The sequence below is a fragment of the Ochotona curzoniae genome, unplaced genomic scaffold, assembly GCF_017591425.1.
Source record: "Ochotona curzoniae isolate NIBS_2020 unplaced genomic scaffold, NIBS_Ocur_1.0 contig_2855, whole genome shotgun sequence".
In the NCBI taxonomy this organism is placed as follows: domain Eukaryota; kingdom Metazoa; phylum Chordata; class Mammalia; order Lagomorpha; family Ochotonidae; genus Ochotona; species Ochotona curzoniae.
The window spans coordinates 119829-138892 of NW_024465615.1; the positions used below are offsets into that span (position 1 = coordinate 119829).

At 48.0% G+C, this 19064-nt stretch overlaps 1 protein-coding gene across 9 annotated transcripts in view; it reads right to left on the reverse strand.

Moving 5' to 3' along the window:
* ERI3 (ERI1 exoribonuclease family member 3) overlaps positions 1 to 19064 on the reverse strand; it is a 139040-nt gene that overhangs the window by 76644 nt on the left and 43332 nt on the right. For all 9 annotated transcript variants that reach the window (XM_040977722.1, XM_040977721.1, XM_040977724.1 and 6 more), the window contains one exon: positions 15184 to 15275. In XM_040977722.1, the coding sequence (XP_040833656.1) occupies positions 15184 to 15275 (92 nt within the window). The remainder of the gene's footprint in view (positions 1 to 15183; positions 15276 to 19064) is intronic.

A 19064-nucleotide genomic window follows, 5' to 3' on the forward strand; every position in this document is an offset into this window, starting at 1 on the left:
GAATTTCACCACCAGCAGCCATGCTTCGGATGGGGTGGGGGTGGGGGCCAGTTTTCTAGGGAGAATGCTCACAGTATTAAAACATCTTTTCCCACCATACTATTAGCACATGTCAGGGTGGTACTGGGAACTCTGGCCCACCTAGGACCTTCAAGAGAAGAGCTGGGATCAGGCAAGTCCCTCTGTGCTCCTAACTGAAGAAAGTACAAGTGTGTGGCAGCAGGGAGCCACCAGAACCACTCAGTTACGGGGAGTGACCTCGGGCAGGTCTCCTACCTCATTTTCTCCACATCACCCCAGCACATCTCACACAGGCAGGCTTAAAAGGACTGGACAAGGAAGGCCTCAAGCAAAGAAATGGCAACCACCCGCTCCTGGCCAAACTTAATCCCACTCCACTTAAACTTCAGCTAATTTATTGCGCAGTTAAGCACCCTTAAAGTACAGTCCAACCCTTCCAGGCCTTGCAGAAAGAGAAGGTAAGGATGATGCTAGCAACTCAAAGATATCAGGATCAAGAGTTGCTTATAATTTCACAGATGAGGAAATGGAGGTTGAGAGTGGCAATGTTTCTTTCCCAAGATCGTACAAGAGGAATGTAGCAGGACCAAGGACATGAACCCAGGCGTCTTTAATTTGAGCATCTATTCATTCTACAATTACCAAGCAGCTGCTCTAGGGAAAGACATATCACCTCACTGTCTCCTGCCCTATCCTCGACTGCCAGGCGCTGCCCTTTCCTCCACTCACTTCCCCTGGAGTATATGCATCTCTGGTCTGGCATGGGCCACAGCTGCCATGTAGCACCAGGCTAGGCTCCCAGCCAGGGTCGACCCAGCCAAGCAGAGAAAGCCCTGGGAGCGAGCCAGGCTATCACCTGAGAGTTTCCCCAGCTCTGAGGACCATGGCCACAGGCATCAGCCTTCCCCTGAGTGCCCTTTGCACAACTCTGATCAGCAGTGTCTGATCTGGCAATGACCTGCTGTGTAGGGGCAAATGACATCAAATTTTCTCTTGGTTTCCCTATGGTACAGACGAAAGGCCATCACCTGCGTCTGAATCTGGCAGCACAGCTGGAAGTGTTCCCAGACAGGCTGCTCTGGACAGTTCCCAACAGAAACCAGAACACAGGCAGAAGAAGAGGAATGCCCCTTAGGCTAGGTTGCTGGTCTTTCCATGAAAAACTCATCTCAAATTCCCTCATGCCCAGCAGCTACCCAAAGCACCCAGAAGGTAGAACATGTATCACAAAATCTCCTTACTCCATGGCTGTTTAGCTTACCTGTGAACTCCCTCTACTCCCACTTCTCCCCATAAGAACCCACATGAAGCAAGCAAGTGCCACAGTCTGTAAGAAGGTGTAACATGCACTCTCCCAGTGCCGCAAATACTCTATGATGCCTTAAAAGTTGCATCTCCCTAGCCCCCCAGGTCTTTCTCACAGCAACTCTTCCAGGAAAGGGTGCAGTGCCCCACCTGTTGTACAGAAGTCCTAGAGCTGGCATCAACACCTGACAGTCTTCTCCAGATGGAATGGCAGAAGGCTCTCTTTCCCAGATGAAATGGCAAAAGCTCCAGCTGGGAATGGGGAAACAGACTAGCAGGTGCGTGATGACAGGTTCCCAGTGCACTTTGGTCAGTTGATGAACTTTTTTTCCTTTGCCTAGCAAATCAGAAGCTCCTTAGCATTTGGGTCATCTCCAAGACACCTTCCTCCTTCTACTACAGGGACTACCTGGCCTGTTGCCACCTTGGGCAGCCTTTACATGGCTTACAATGCCCTCTGGAGGTTCTGTTAGAGAGGCTCCCTGATAGTACTCAGGAGCTGGGCTGGCCTCTGCTCAAGGACACAGCTATTGCCCTGGTTCCAGCTCCCTAACTCCTCCCAGATGTATAAACATTTCACCTATACAGACTCACACTTCTGGGTGGGCATGAGGACAGGCTGGTGGTTTTTAAACTGGGCCCCATGGAGCACTGGCATTCTCAGGAGCAGCAACAGGCTATTTCATGGACTTGGAAGCAAGAGGCCAAGTAGACCAGCATACCCCAGCTTCAACCAGGAAATTTAAACTTAATTTTGAGCTTTAACATTTTATTTTATTTTTTAAAGCTTACTGTTAAAAACTACTCCCCATCTATGGTGCTGCTATGGTCTGTAGGATTTATTTTGCGTCTTCTTCATAATTTTTTTTAATAGTCTACCTTAGTTAAGACTGCATGTGCTGGCCTTTTTGGCCTGACACCTGGTGGTCCCACAGTGCACAACACAGTACTTTTGGGCCCGGACTAACTAACTCTCAAAAGGACCTGACTTTGGGCCACTGCTGGAATGCCAGCACCTCCAGGATATACATGCTTAATGCCTTCCATGGCTGTTTCCAATGCCCTGGACTAACTCTCAACAGGACCTGACTTTGGGCCACTGCTAAAGGCCAGCACCTTCAGGATGTGCATGTTTAATACCTTCCATGGCTGTCTCCAATAGCATTCCCTGAGAAAACAGCTGCAGTGGAGGGTAACTGACATTAACAAGCAGGTCCGAGTGAAGATGTGTGACATGTCACTCTTAAATCAACAAAGACTCATGCTATCATGATCAATCATCTAAATCAAAATGCAGGGGATCAAACAAACTTTTCCATTTGGCCAATCTTTGGGTGAAATGCAGCATATTCCAACAGGAACTGTCATTCATTACAAGTTTCCAAACCCTGAATGTAGAACCATGGGAACACAGGTTGATGCTTATCCACTGAGTACTCAAGGGTCTGTCTTGGCTTCAAGTGGCCTACAGAGGAGTCATTAGTCCCACAACTCTGATTGCAGGGTGGGAAATGGGTGAAATCTCTTGGCCCCATCAACCAAGGCCACTGCCTGGGCCTTTTTGCCCAGCTAGCTTTTGGAGGGAACAGGAAAAAAAAGGTACCAGAACCACTTGTTACTAGGCCCTGGATTCCCTTAACCCCGGGGAAAGGAAGGTGGTAAAGCAGCCTTCTCCTCCCGCCACCCCCACAAGCCTCCCAGCAGGGCCAGGAAGGACAGCCATTAGTGTGTGCCTCAGCAGACAATGGGGAGGAGAAGTCTCCAGAGCAAAGGACAACTGCAGCAATTAGAATGCAGGGAGGTTCAGAAGCTATTTAACTGGGTGACCCCTGAGGTCGCTGCATCTGACTCCCATCCCTGGATAAATATTGTATGAGAGGGGAGGGGGCGAGCGAGGGAGCCATCGGAAGACTGCTCCTCCTTCCCCTCCTCTCCTCTCCTCTCCCCACCTCACACAGCCGCCTCCAGCAGACACACACCATACACCAGGAACATTGTTTACAGCCCTGACAGTCAGAGCAATCATTCTGCTAACCAAGAGGGAATGGACAAAGTCGACTTACCAAAAATTGACTGTGGCAATTGAAGAACTAGGGCTGGTGGGGGAGGGGAGCCAAGCCAAGACAGACGAAAGGCTTCCTCCGCATCCGGGATCCAGCTGAAGCAAATACTCTCCCCATCATCCCAAACCCCCAAGCCCCAGGCAGGCGAGACTGAACCCAAGTAGCAGGGAATAAACCAGAGTGGTGCACCCTTTCACCTGCTGCGTCCCCCCAACCCCCACCAATAGAAAGACTACTGGAACTCATCACTATCCAGGTGCTTCTTAATAAGATGAGTGCACTGGCTCCCTGCCCAAGGGAAGCCTGACTAGCCACAAGCTACTTATCCCGTTGGACCCTTGGTGGACCTAGTGGGAAAAAGCCAAGAGCAAGAAAGTCAGACGTCACAGGAAGAGGTCAGGGTGGGGGAAGAAGAGCCAAGTGGGTGCGCATGGGCTGCGCTTCAGCCCCCACATGCTGCTCCTCCAGTCCTGCTCTAATGCACCCTGACATGCCTCTGAAGACAGAGAGCTGTTTGCAGTCAGCACCGTGATTTGTTAGTAATTATTTCCATGGTGTCACATTGCTGTCACTCTGTTAACAAAGAGACAGGCTGCCTCAGGCTGCCTGCAAGAAAGAGGCGCAGAGAAAAAGGCCTGTCAGGCTCTGGGATTCTCTGGGCTGGCTGGCTTTCTTCCGCAAACCGACATCCTCACAGGCTTGGGAAGAAACAGTTTTACAGAACGATCAAGTCTGAGTTGTGTCACCCTTTAGCCAGGGACACTGAGAACTTACCTTACCAGTTCGCAGCCATCCTTCCCAAGCCTTACAAAGCTTCGCCCCCAGAGTCCAAAGATCATTCTGATACATGCCAGGATGCCAGCTGTAGCCCAGAAGTGCCCTGGTCTTCATCTCCCAAGACCCCAAAACTCCCTGACTTTTCTTCCTTACTCAGTATTCACAGCATCTCATTTGAACCTAGCAACTTAACAAAAACCTAAGTAGCTGCAGTATTAACACAGGTGGAGTTAGGGAGAATGTGATGGCAGGATTTCTTTCCTTCCTGAATTTGCCATCCACAGTTCAGGGGTGAAGCACCTCAGGTCTAAGACCTTTCTGGCCTCCATGTGCCTGTGCACCTACAAGGAGATCCCCATGGAGCTGACCTGTCTTTCCCAGGCCTGATCTGCACAAGCACCTGCCCTTGGAGAACTGGTGGCTGCTGTAGTACAAAGTATTATCTCCATTACCCTGGGTGGGAATTAAAGGACAGATTGGCAAGCACTGACAAAGCAGAGGTCACTCACCTTAAAGGCATGGAAAGTGGCAGATTACTTCTCTCCTCTCACAGAGAGAACCAGACTCTAAGATAGTATAAGGGAGGCACCAATACTGAGAAATCCTTTCACTGCCAAGCAACAGGAGCAGCAGCAGCTGCTAATGCCACTTTCACCAGCACCGGCAAGAAAGGAAGACAAAGGCCGATAAGCCTGAGAGAAGGCCAGCTAAGGTGGCCAGCACTGCTGTCACCTAGCTTCTGCAAAACCTTAAGGGACACAGGTGCCTGAATAAGAACAAGGCTCTTCTAGCGTTAGGGTCCAGGAGAGGACAGCACCAGCTGCATGCAGTGAAATGTAAGCTCCATGGAGGCAGGAGGATGGAACATTTGTTCTCTTGGCTCACTACTGTGCCCTCGATACTTGGAACTGTGCAAAGCACATGGGGGGCGATCAACATCCACCTGCCAGGATGGTGCAAAGGCCACTTACACAGGTCAGGAGCCAGCCTCTCCCTATCAAAGGACCTCAGAGCAGAAAGAGGCCACGGCAGCTCCCAGAACAGACGTGGCCCAAGGACTGAAATCAAGTATTAAGGAAGGAGATTCTCATTACAGACTGAACATCGCATACTCATTCAACAAACATGCTGGACAACTAAAGACAGAAGATGATCCAACAAAAGAATAAACCAACAAACTGAATTATACAATGAAATAAATAGCAACAAAAGGATGCCCCACTATCATATTCAACATAGATGAATCTCACATACAGAATATTCAGACACGAAAGAGTACAATATCTTGTTCATATCTAAGTCAAGAATGGGCCAAACTAGCCAAAAGTAACAAGTCATACTCTAACACCAGGAAGAGGGAAAGAATTTTGACTGGGAAAGAGCACAGAGAAACTTTCTGGGATGATGGAAAAGTTCTGGCCAAATTTGAGAATTGGCTACATAGGTGTGTATTTCTATAAAAATATATCAAGTTATTTATTATACACAGCATATTATCTGTATATGTTATGTGACCTAGTATGCCTATATCACATCTCAATTTAAAATTTTTCAAAAGTTGATAATAGTCACACAAATAGTTTTGTTTCTTTTTTTAAAAAAAAATTATATATTTTTACTAGGAAGGCAGCTTAGATTCACAGAGAGGAGAGACAGAGAGTAAGAGTTTCCATCTGCTGATTCAATGCCCAAGTGGCCACAATGGCCAGAGCTGCACCAAGCTGAATTCAGGAGCCAGGAGCTTCTTCTGAGTCTCCCACACAGATGCAGCATCCCAAGGCTTTGGGCCAACCTCTGCTGCTTTCCCGGGCCATAAGGAGGGAGTCATCGGGACAAGATGATATGTCTATATAGTATCTTAGTGCTTGCAAGGTGAGGATTTAGCAATACAGCCATCATGCTGGGGCCTGAAGAGTCTTATTAAAATACTTGTAAAATACTCACCCAGGGGCTGGCATTGTGGCATAGCTAGTAAAGCCACCATCTGTAACACCAGCATATCACATGGGCTCTGGTTAATATCCCCACTGTTTCAGTTCCAATCCAGCTCCCTGCTAATGGCCTGAGAAAGACAGTGGAAGATGGCCCAGGTATCTGGTCCCTTGCCCACACATGGGAGACCAGAAAGAACTTCCTGACTTTATCCTGGCCTAGTGCTGGCAGTTGTGGCCATTTGGGGAATAAACCAATAGATCAGAGATTCTGTCTGGGGAGTGAAAGTGATGGATGGAAGATGTCTTTCTCTCCTTCTAACTCAAAATAAATAAATCTTTAGAAACAATACTGATCTAAAAAATATCTCACACAAAGGGAACTATTTTCCAGTAGTTCCTTGTCTTTGGTGCTGAGCAGACAAGATTCTCCAACTTTCAGTCTCTAGTGGGACAGAAGGGCCCAAGCAAATAGCCAAGGCATGGGAAAATTTTTTTAAAACAATTTAAAACCCAAAGGTATGCAGCCCAAGTCCTAGGCATCAGTGTTTGTAGAAAGGTGGGAAGCTGCACAGAACACCAATCTCACACCAGGTGAACTTCTATAACAGCGACTCACGCTGCAGCCAGGTCCCAGCTGGTTCTGAGGCCCTGTGGGCAACTCGTCAGTCAAATTCTGCCACACAGCATAGAACCAGCTTCCGGAGACTGTCCTGTAGAGTAACAGACACAGGATCCAATTTTCTTCTTGACAAGCCAGGCAGAGACTGGCTGAGCTAGCCCAAGTCTTCACTCAGGCGAAGGTGTCAGCATACATAGCCCTCCTACCAGCAAGGAGGTGATAAGACCCTCGAAGATGTCCTAGGGAAGCTCATCTACCAAATCCTGGCGTCAGAACCTAGCCAGGAAAACTTGTATCTGGACCCAATAAGCAATAAACAGCCATACAGTTACCAGCTCTATAGCAGGCCACAGCATGAGGCTACCATTGCCCTACACATCTCAAAGCCTAATTGATCATTAAATAAATATCTTCAGCTTTATTCGCTATCTTAACTGGGCAAACTCCCACTTAAGAGTTCCAATAATCACTAAAGTGATTTAGGCCACATAACACATTCCTGTGGGAGAGACGAGACTGGCAGTTGAGTCCCACCCTTCAGCCTACAAATGTCCAGAACGTGGCGCCCCAGAGGCCCCTGTCTGCCGAGAGTGCTAGGGAGGGGTGGGATTGTCGACCAGACAACATAGCTTCTTCCCTCCAGTAATCTTCTAGCCATAATAGCCTTTCAGGAAACTATCCCAAATGGAGGCTCTCAGGGAAAGAGGCAGGATGAGATGCCTAATACTTGCGGCTTCAGGCTTGCATTGGAAAAGTGATAGGAACAAGGGTTGGGGAGTCAGGAGCCTGATTTTGCCCTACAGTCTGCAGACTGGAGATGGATAATGAATAATCTCCAGCCAAGTGCACAATCAGAAGCCACTTTACTGCCAGTTCTAGGCCCCAGACCAGTACAGGAGGGGCTTTCAATATATTTCCAAGTAGGCTGGCTCCAGGAGCATCTGAACTCTCAGGTGGGGGAGTGGGGGAGTCAGGGAGTCCCTCACTCCTCTAAGCTCAAGAACTCTCAGCCCAAAGAGCTGTCAGGCTAACGAGGACACCCCCCCCTCCCCTCCAGCACCACCACTCCATCTGAGCGTGGCAGGCTGCACCGCACGACTGGCTTCAGGTGGCTCTTCTTTAATTAATGGCATCCCCGGCTCTGCAGGGAGCTTCACCCCACAATGAATGGCCTTCTCTCATTAGAGGCAAGCCTGCCATGATGTATTCAGGGTGAGGGCCAGGATTCATTTCCCTGTCTGTGGGTTGGGGATGGGAGGGAGAGAGAGAGGCAGCAGGGAGATTTATATCGAGTGACTTGGATTAGCTGCAGCTGAAACATGACCCCATCAACTCAAGCTGCCTTCTTGGGGCTAACCCAATGCACCTCTGCTGACGAGAGGGCTCTAGGGAAACTGAATGGAGGCCAGAAGGTCTGGTTCCCGTTCTCTCTGAGCTTAAACTACAACTTCAAGGCGCAGAATTCTTACACAACCTTCAGAACCTCCTCCCCTCGCCCGCATACTTTGTGTGCAGTGGGAGCCTGGGCTGACTCTGAGTCAGCTTGACCCCTAGGAGTTTCTTCATACCAAGAGGCTGACCCACTAGCCTCTGATCTATAGGACAGAGGCCCTGACTATGCATGGCCATTAGCTGGCTCTTTTGCCTTCTGTAGCAAGCAATACTCCCGAGTCCTCAGAGAAGGACTCCGCAACCTGATTTGCCCCCATAACTGTTTTCTAGATAGAACCCAAATCTGTTCTCAGGCCAGCCCACACAAGGAAAAAGGCAGGCATTAGCCTGATGCAAAAATGCTCTATCTACCACCTGACTGTGGTGACAGACCAAGCCAAATCCACTCTCCAGGACAAGAAGATTCTGAACATGCTACTCTCCTTTCTCACACCTTCCCTGGTGCCACTTCACAGGGACCACAAGACCATTAGGGTTTTCAGTTGGCCAAGTTTCCAATGTTTTAGAAAAGAGGTTACCTTTCATCCTGCTAGCCCTTCAGATGCTTCTAATTTAACAGCAAGGTGGATTCCACCTGGCATCAAATACGCACAGCCCAGAAACTCCCCACACAAAACCTACTAAACTTCACTTTCAATTCTGCTTGTGCCTGGGAGAAATAAACAGACTTCAGAGCTGCTTTGTTTCCATTCTTATTCTTCCCTAAGAGAGCTGAAGTGTAGGCCCTCACCAGTCTCAGTCTGACCATCAGAAAGTTGTTCTCCAGGCCTGCTGTGCCCCTAGGTAGCCCAGGGCAGACGCTTATCACCTGCATCTCCAGTCATTCCATGTCATCCATGTTTCTCCCTGGCTCTCATGGAGGTGCATTCATCTACTCTTCTTTCCCTACTCAGAAAGAGATGTAGTTCAGTTCCGCTATGCTAAGCCCTATTTGGCAATGTGTCTAAACACATGCAGACTTAATTAGTTCAGGAGGGGAGCCCAAGCACTTGCAGTGACAGATAAAAATAACGGGAAATGAGTCAAGTCAGGACTGGCGGGGAGTTCTTTCTCAAGCCCCTTCCCCCAGCAGGCAGCTCATCACAGATGATGCAGCCCAGCACTGGGACAAACTGGCACAGCCATGAACAAGGGGCAAGGCTCTTGGTGAAAGCTTGGTGCCCACATGCTTTCAAACATAAATCTAGGACACAGGTGACCAAAGTCATGATGTGGTTTCCTTAAAACAGATCTGAAGATTCATTAATTTGTAACCCAGCAGAGATACTCTCAGGCAGCCCCAATTTACACTATATATACTACATCTTCCGGCCAACCATGCCGCCATATCAAAAGGAACATTGAGAACCCTCAATCAGCATGGGACCACAAAGCATAGCTAAGGGAGTTCCAGAGCATCCTGAGGCTCCAGCAGTGAGTACAAGCAAAGAAGAGAAGGAAGGGCATTCCCACCAGATCTCAAAATCCAGGCCATGGAATGGACAGACAAAGGTGGTCAGGTGGCACTGCAGTCAAGCATGTGGCTTCCAGAGTCAGAGTACCTGGGTTCCAATCCCTGCTCTGCCAGAAATTCCTTACCTTTCTGGGCATCAGTTTCCTTATTTGTTAAAAAGGATTACCAAAGCCACAAAACAAAACAAAAAATAAAAATAACTTATTTATAATTGTAAACAACACGTCAGGCGAACGTGATAACCACTACACTACGGAAATCCAGCTTGATTGTAAACAACATGTATAAAGAGCCCAATAGGGTTCCCAGTATATAGTAAGTACTCAAAAATGTGAGCCATCTTTATTCTCTGGTGTCAGCTTTTCCAGAGGAGTCCCAGACTTCAGTCTTAGAGGCACAAATCTCTTGTATTCCATGCTATTCCTAGGACCATACTCCTCCTCTCTGGCCAACTCGCCCAGAATTCACCATGGAGAGCCCAACACCCAGTACTGGCAGTGAGGAAACCCAAGGCTCCCAGATATTGTGCCTTAGTTCTTTAATTGCTCATATTCAAGCCAGCGCAGCAGGGCCCAATTTCCTCAGCTGTTCCCATTTGACTATATGATGCAGACCTGTGCTCCTAATCCCTGAGCAGGGGCTACACAAGACTATTCCTCTGTTCGGTTATCTCAACAAATACTTACTGAGCAACTATTACACATCAAACCTTGTCCTAGGGCTATCACAGTGCTCACAACCCAGTGGAAAACAGAATTATAGGCAACTATAATATGGTTAAATGTATGAAAAAAAAAGTACATATGCACCCAGAGAAAGATAACAAGAGGGATCACTCGCAATTGGACAAGTGGAGCATCTGGCTGGCGTGGTAGGGGATGCATATAGAATATCAACGGATGAGGACAGGGAAGTAAACAAGAGCCTTGGAAGTCTCAATAAGCAATGTAGATTGCACTTCAAAGACAGAGCAAGCCATGAAGGGTAAGCAGGAGTATGAGCTGATCTGATTCAACTAGGAGAAGGCAGTAGAGGTGGCAAGACTAGAGTCAAGAACACGACAACCTTAACCAGGGCAATGACAGTGATGGAAAGAAGGAAATGAACTTGAGAAACCTCTAAGATGCAATCAACAGGATCTAACAATTAATTGGTTGTGGCTACAGAAAAGATGGTTCTCAGGTTTCTGACAGAACTAAGTGGATGGGACAGTCACTGGTGAGATGCTGGCGGGCAGGCTGCAGGGAAACAGCACAAGTCTGTAACCATTTAGGGGAAGGGATAGGATAGCAGCTGGTGTGGGGCTCAGGGGGCAGCTGGAGGAGCTTACTTTTTCTCCATCAAAATCTGTCAGTTCCCACTTCTCAGAGAAAAAGGTATGAACACATGAGCATACAGAGGAGGACAGAAGCCACAACAAAGCTGAGCTCACTCTGGTTAAGTCAAGTGGTCAAGTGTGTAGCATAAAAAGAAAACTAGGACAGAGGTCAAAGGAACACCAATATTTAAGAAACAACAACATTTAAGAAAAAAGGAAAAGAAGTTACCCGTAGAAACAACTGAGAAGTAGAAACAGAAGGAAAGATGAAAAGTGTCTGAAAAAGGATAAAGTGGCTGGCTCTGTTGAGTGATGCCCACAGCACTCAGCCCTTTAACAAGGGTATTACTGGCTCATCAGCCACAATTTGCAGGACAGTCACAATGCCCTCGTGCCCTCCCAGGTGTGTGGCTCAACCAAAGCTGACGGTGGTCTCTCTCTCCAGTAATTCTGACCACCAGGCTCTGTGCTGAGGGAAGCCCCAGCAAGAACTGACTGACACCAACAGTGACAGCAGGTATCTTTCAATTTCCACACTTGCTTTTCTTTGTTTTAATGAAGCTATTTATAGAAAAATGCATTTCTTTATTTTTCTTTTTATCTGAAAAGCAGAAAGAAAGATCTCCTACCCACTGACACGCTCCCCAAATGCCTGCAACACCAGGGCTACATTGGGCCACAGTGAGCAGCCAGGAACTTAATCTGGCAGAAACCCAAGTACTTAAGTTAGCATCTGCTGCCTCCCAGGGTGCACAGTAGGAGGAAACCGGATCAAAAGCAGAGAGTACGCAGGACTCGAACCAGGCACTCTGAATGGGATAAGGGTATCCTAACTGCTGACTTAACCAAAGAGCAAAAGTCCTGCCTCCACCTCCAAAGTACCCGAGGCTCACTGAAATACACAGGCACAGGGGTGTGCTATGTATACCCCATTAAAACAGCAGGGAGAAAAGGTGAAACTTAATGCCACACCAGCATTTATATGCTGAGCCTCAAGTAGAGGAATAATTTCCCACCCCAAAACTGAGGCTGAACCTAGATGAAGGCCCTCTCCACAGTCCTGAGCAGGTCGTGGCCCCGGCTCCACCACAGTGCAGCATCTATGTGGCTCACATACCCTGCACCCTTGGCCCAGTGGATCTCCTCCTAAGCCACATCAGAGCCAAGGCCTGGAACACCTTCCTTCCACTCTTTCCTGGTCTGCCCCTTCTCACATAGTCACAACTCATCAGGAAAGCTTCTGGTCTAGCTTCTCAGACAGGCTATGCTAATCAGATAGTGAACCTGGATATTCAAGCTACAGACTAAGATCTAAACAACTCAAGCGGTAGCTGCACAGGTCTCACTCTAGACCAGCTCTACTCTTCCACCACGCCAAAGAAGGGACCCCTTGAAAGAGCCATCTCCCACTCAGTTTAGCAGAGACACAACGTTAAACACAGGGAGCTTCTAGAATCACCAGGTAAGATGAGGGAAGGTGAGCTGATCAAAGATCAAACCCCAGAAATTGCTGCTTCTTGAAAAAAGTATAGCAGGGAAATTAAATCCATTCCCACTGAATTAAAACCCACCTGACCAGGATCTGTTTTGAACATCAAAGTCTTGTAAACCTGAAGTATCAACTCATCCAGCTTTGATAAAAGATGGACACAGAATGATTTTGTCAGGGTGGGATTTCTGCTGTCACTTCAGTTTCCATTTCTCAGTGCCTCACTAATCAAGCTCTTCCCAGCCAAAGTGATAAGAAGCTGTCTTGGGGAAATGGGGGGAAGGAGAGGAGCCATGACTACCAGAAACTAGAGAATGAAATGAAAATATTTTCCCTATTCTATAGACTTAGTTAAATCTAGAAGTGGATGTCAAAATAGGAAGTGAGCCATACACTAACAAGTTGTGAGTGTCAATTTAACAACACCCTTGTCAAGCTCATCAGCAGCCTTTACCAAGCGCATAAAAAGGAGATGGCTCTGACGAGAGCCAGCTGACGTGCCTCTGGTGAGAGGTTCCAGGAGCCCCGATCAGCTGTGCACCGTCACGCAGCACTACTTAGCTTTCCTCTCTGGCTGTTGTTGTTTGTTACACATTTAATCAAGAGCCTTCCCAGTCGTTATGCAGAGTCCTGCTTCTAAGAGGCAGCCACAGAGCTCGCTTCCTTCACCCCTACCTCCTACAACTGCTTCTTCCTGTACACCCTTCATGGGCCTAGCCCCACTGAACCCCAAGAAGCTACTGAAGTTGGCCCTACTCTCCTCTTTTGGAAACTACCTGGTCTTGGAGTTCAACTGCATCTGTAAGCTTGGGGTTTTTTGCTTGCTTGTTCATCTATGCACAAAAGAGGCCACCTCCTAGTAAAGACAGTATTTGGTTCAACTACACATGCTAATCTGTGGTCATTAAAACCTCCTTTCACAGGTGCTCGGATTCCACAACCCAATCACTCTTCCTATCATCTTTCATGAAGACATGAAGCAGTGAAGCACCAGCATCTATCCTGGTGCCACTGTGTGCAGTACAGTGCAGGGCCCAACAGCTGGCCTACAACTGCAGCCAGAACAGGACAGACCCAAACAAGACCACAGCCTCTGAAGTTTCCTCTCCATCTCCTCAAAGGCCAGTTCTGAACTTGGGATTAGCCCAGCCAGCTAATCCTCAATGTTATATACAGGAACGTCTCCAAATGCGTGTGTACACACACACACACACACACACACACCCACCCCACTCACAGTTACAGCAGCAGATCCTGACACAGGGGTTGAAGAGATAACCAAGCCAAAGAGAGACAAACACTGGGAGAGTGGGAGATTGCTGAGGCTCACTGGAAGGACTGGACCTCTAGACCCAGTAGGAGGTTTTGCTGGGCCACAGCAGCCCCAGAATCCTAGAATTAACCCGAATCCTGCCCCACCAGGTACAGTTTCTCGTGAGCTGCAGAGCTCCACACTGGGCCCTTAGCTTCAAGAGCTCAAAGCTCCCAGGACATCATTAACAAAAGCAGCAGTATCCTCTCTGTCACATCCCCCATGGCTTCATCATTCATGTTTGCTTCCTGTCCCAGGATGCACAATTTCCTGATCAGTGAGTGTCACATGGGAGTACACCTGGAGACTGAGGTCCTGTACAGACACAAACTAAAGGATGTGGGAGATAAGGAATGGGTGTGCATATGGGACCTGGACTTGATCCTCCTGTCTCACCCAGAGACCTGAGGTCCAATCACAGGCTTGATAGGTACAAAACTTCACTTTAATGCCCTGCATCCAAAAGGCATTCAAAGGTTCTCTGGTGAGAAGCTAATGTTTGACTTGGCAGTAAATGGCTCTCTAAAGCTGGTATTCCCCACCTCTACCAATACCCCAGCTTATGTTCAAAAGTTCAAATACACACACACACACACACACAGAGACAGAGAGACAGAAAAGAGAGAGCCTGCCACTGCCTTCAGTCACAAGGAACACAGAAGTATCGATTCTATCACTCCTCAGCAAACAGTGCCCCTCCACCTCCATCCCATTGTATTCCCTGGGGATTGTCTGAAGCCAGCTATCCATGAGATGCAAAAGTGTCCATCCGGTGAAGGAACCAGTTCTGTTACCCACAGCTAGGGCAGGAGCAGGAGACAAAGGAGACACAGCAATGGAGACAAAGGAGAAAAGAGAGGGTTGCCCTCCCTTGTCCACTGGGCTCTCAACTGGAGCACCAGGGTCTTGCAGGACAGATGAAAGCTTAGCATGGCATAGTAGTTAGGAGCCAGGTCACCTGGATTTGAAACTTGGCTCTTTGTGCCTTAATGTCCTCAGCTATAAAATAGGAATGATATCCATAATAAGACCTACCTTATAGGGTTGATGAATGAGTCATGATTTCTAAGGCACGGAGAAGAGTGAACACTATGGATTTGGCTTAAAGAAAACAAATTTTCAAGACCTTCCTTTATAGGAATCTTTCCTTCAAGGGTAATAACACAGGGGCCAGCAGTTGGAAGGTCTTGTGAATGGTGACACCTGGCAAAGGCAGGAAGACCCCAACAGCCATCCAGGTAGAGGCCCAACGTGTCCAGTCCCTGCTCCACAAAGGCAGACGACAGGACTGCCAGCTCCTTCTGGCTCTGGAAGCCCCAAGGACCCAGGGAGACCCTGACCCACCTAGTCTGTGGTCTTGAGCATTTAAGCCTGGGAAAGGCATGACTTAATCCCACAGATTCTAAGACCTGCTAGCAAAGCAACCCTTCTCATACTCACATGACTTTTAAGTCCCAGTCTCCACAGGTGACAAAAATTGACTTGACGTTTGGATCTAAAAGGCCTTCCTTCGCCATCCACTCATCGACCCTCTGCAAAGTACACAAGGACAAATGAGATTTTTTTTTTTATTGTTCCCTGAGCCTGTGAAGAACCACAACAGTGACGTACACAGATAAACCACTTGCAATCAGAGCAGGGGAAAACAGTAATCTTCCTCAGCTATGGCTCTGCTCTGGGCTCTTGGCCTTGCCTCAGGACTATGGAAGCTTCTGGAGGGAAGCCCATCGGGGAGATCCCAGAAACCCAAGTCCATCTTGGAAGGGAGCCCCTCCACTGCCCCACTGCTTGGCAGTCTTTCCCAGGTTCAAGCAGAGCCATCCAAACACCTTGCTCCGACCTGGCCCTTAGAGATGTGAGAACAGGATAAACACAGAAGGAGACTTCAACGCACAGTTTGCTTCTTCCCCTCCTTCATTCATTCCCTGGTGTTTTCCTGTCACCAAATATGCCGTGAGCCACATGTATGAATCTGATTAAGGTGAAGCAAATTTTCACCTCCAGCAGAGACCCCTTTGTTGGGGTCAGCCCCATCCTGACCACTGGGAGAGCTCCACCTATTCCACTTAAAACACTTAAACTCTATATTTTCCTGTCCCTAGCAGAGAATTCAAACTCAATGCAATAATCTGAAGGCTGAGCTCAGCTGCCACAAAAGGAAAGACATTGCTCCCAGACATACCTGAAGTCCCTCTTTCCCTCCAGCACTCATCTGGAAGCTCTAATACGAACTCAGTGCATAACAAGAGCATTCTCATAAAGCAGCAGGAAGCACTGTCCACTTTCCAGAAGGTCCTGGGCATGGACAGGGAGTGCAGATCACCCCTCTGCTTCAGCCAGCACAGGAGAGTGACGTTTTTATGGATATTTCATACAATGCAGGATTGAAAGCCAAATGCCTCTGATTCCCAGCCTGTAGCTCTCGGGATCCTGGCTGTGTCACTGATGGGAAGTCATTTAAGTACTCAGAACTCAAGTTTCCTATATCATTTTCCCCAAATTTTTTTTTATTATTATTAGAAAGACAGATTTCCAGAAAGAAGGACACAAAAACAGACATCTTTCATCTACTGGTTCACACTCCAAATGGCTACAACAGCTGGAGCTAAGCTGATCCAAAGCCAGAAGCCAAGAGCCTCTTCTGGGTCTCCCATTTGGGTGCAGGATCCTAAGGCTTTGGGCCATCCTCTACTGCTTTCCCAGGCCATAAGCACAGAGCTGGATGGCAAGTACAGCAGCGGGGACATGAACTAATGCCCATATGGGATGTTGACACTTGCAGGTAGCAGATTAGCCAGTTGAGTTCTCACACCAGCCCCAGGTTTCCTTAATCTTTAGAAAGGGGGAAGGATGAATAATCTGACACAGTTGTTCTGAGAATTAAATATGAACAACTGTTAAGTGCCTACCACAAAACAAGGTAGGCTGAGCTGTGGAGAAGTCAATAGGGTAACGGAGAAATGACAAGAATGCTGCAAGACCTAGTTGGAGCAAGCGACTAGCTCTTTCCACAGGAAAGGCTTCACAGAGATCACAATTCAAGGAGAAACTTGAGGGCTGGGTGTGCTGAACACAGTCAAATATAGAAGAGGAGCCATGAGCAGAACCAGAGGGTCAGGCACAACCATTTCATATTTGAGAAGCAATCACCTCTTTCATATCTGTCCTCCCTATCAGACTATAAGGCCCATGAAGGCAGAGACAAGTCTGCTTCATTCACTGCCTTGATCCTGAACCCAGTGCAGTGTCTACTCAACAATATCCAGTGATTAACTGAAACTAACAGGAGTTAAAAGTTTAGTGTTTCCAAAATCCACAGCATAGACAGAAGTGAGCCTGGGAGTGGACTGGGCTAGATGTGAAGGTGTACCACCCAGGTAATGGAGGGCCATGGAGACCTTTCAGTAAGATTACTTTCTGGACTCCCCTGAGATGCCAGGAAGGCCAAATATCCAATCTGGTTCCATGGCTGAAGTAACACCAGCAACCAGAACGTCAGAGCTGCCCCCTAGTGCCAAATGATGAAGACCCTGTGGTTTCTAAGCCCTCTTCACTCTCTCTACTTCAGAGATTCCCAGATACCTCCTGGACTTTCCACTACTGAATAGCTCATCTCCTCAGTTACTCTGGCCCAATCCTTTATATACACACACAGATGTATGCATATTTACACATGCACACACATGCATCCTTCCCCTAGGATTGCCTAAACACAGAAGACTGCATGTAAGAAAAGTGGTAAGGTGAACCTGGAATCCCCTAAATCAGCATAACCTGCTCCAGTTCATTGGCCTCACATTTCCAAGTTCAGTGCTCCATGTGCTAGAGGGCTCCCACTTCCCCCAACTCCTCACAGTGGAAAAAGAAAGCAAGACAGGAGGCCAGGCCTTGTAAGGCCAGGCCTGGCCTTCACTGTGAAAAACATTTAGCACTCAGTGTGGCTCTTGAAAGTTTAGGAGCCAGGCCATTTGATCACACAGTAGATAATGAGCACCTTCATTACAAGCTTGTCCAAAGAAATTAATCAGGCCCATTTCCTTCCTTTCCCCCATTGGAGGGAGGCACAATGGTAAAGATGCTACTTAGAATGCATCCCAAATCAGAGTGCCCAGCCTGACTCCAAACTATTTGACTTAAGAAAAAAAAAAAAAAGATTTATTTTTACTTGAAAGGCAGATTTAGAGAGAGAGATAAAGTAAAAGAATGAGAGAGATCTTCTACCTGCTGGTTCACTCCCCCAAATGACTGAAATGGCCAGAGCTGAGCCAATCCAAAGCCAGGAGCCATAAGTGCAGAGACCCAAGGACTTGAGCCTTCCTCCACTGCTTTCCCAGGCCATAAGCAGGGAGCTGGATCAGAAATGCAGCAGCTAAGAAACTGGTACCCATACAGGATGCCAGTGCCACAGGCAGAGGATTAGCTTGATACTCCACTGTGCTGGCCCCACTACTACATTTTCTGATCCAGCCTTCAGTTAATGCACACCCTGAGCAGCAGCAGGTTCCAGTGCTAGGTTCCTGCTACCTATATAGGAGACAGTCTCTTCCCAGCATCCCAGGCACAGAACTTCTGTGGAAAAGCTGCTTGTTCTCTGGCCTCCCTCAGGGACCAGGCCCTACTTAGAGATGCTGGCTACGCTGACACAGGGAAAGATGAGTCTTCTTTCTCCTGACTGACAGGGAATAGTACATGTGGAGAAGCTTTCTCAGTCACAGGAATGAAGCTCCCCTCAAAAAGTAGGGGCTCAGGATAGGCATCTTGGCCTAGCACTTTTTTGGGTGGGGGTGGTTCTATTTCTTTTTACTGGAATGTCAGATTTACAAACAGAAGGAGAGACAGAGAGGCAAGATCTGTCTGCTGATTCTCTAAGTGGCCACAACTACTGATGCAGAGCCCATCAAAAGCCAGGAGCCAAGATCTTCTTCTGGGTCTCCCACATGGGTACAGGATCCCAAAGCTTGGGGTCATCCTCGACTGTTTTCCCAGGCTACAAGCAGGGAGCTGAATGGGAAGTTGAGCACCCAGGATATGAATCGTCACCCATATGGGATGTTGGCACATGCAAGGCAAGGAATTCAGCCTTCTAGGCTACTGTACCATGCCCTTGGCCTAGTATTAAGATGTCCATTTCCACAATGGAGAGCCTGGGATCCAGTCCTAGTTCTAGGTCTCAACTGCAGCCTCCTATAATACAGACCCTGGGAGACAGCACTAACGTCTCAAGTGAACCAATTCTAGCCACCCAAGGGGAAACATGGGTTGAGTTCCTGGCTCCTGCCTTGATCTTTGGCCCAACCCCAGCTGTTGCACACATTTGCGGA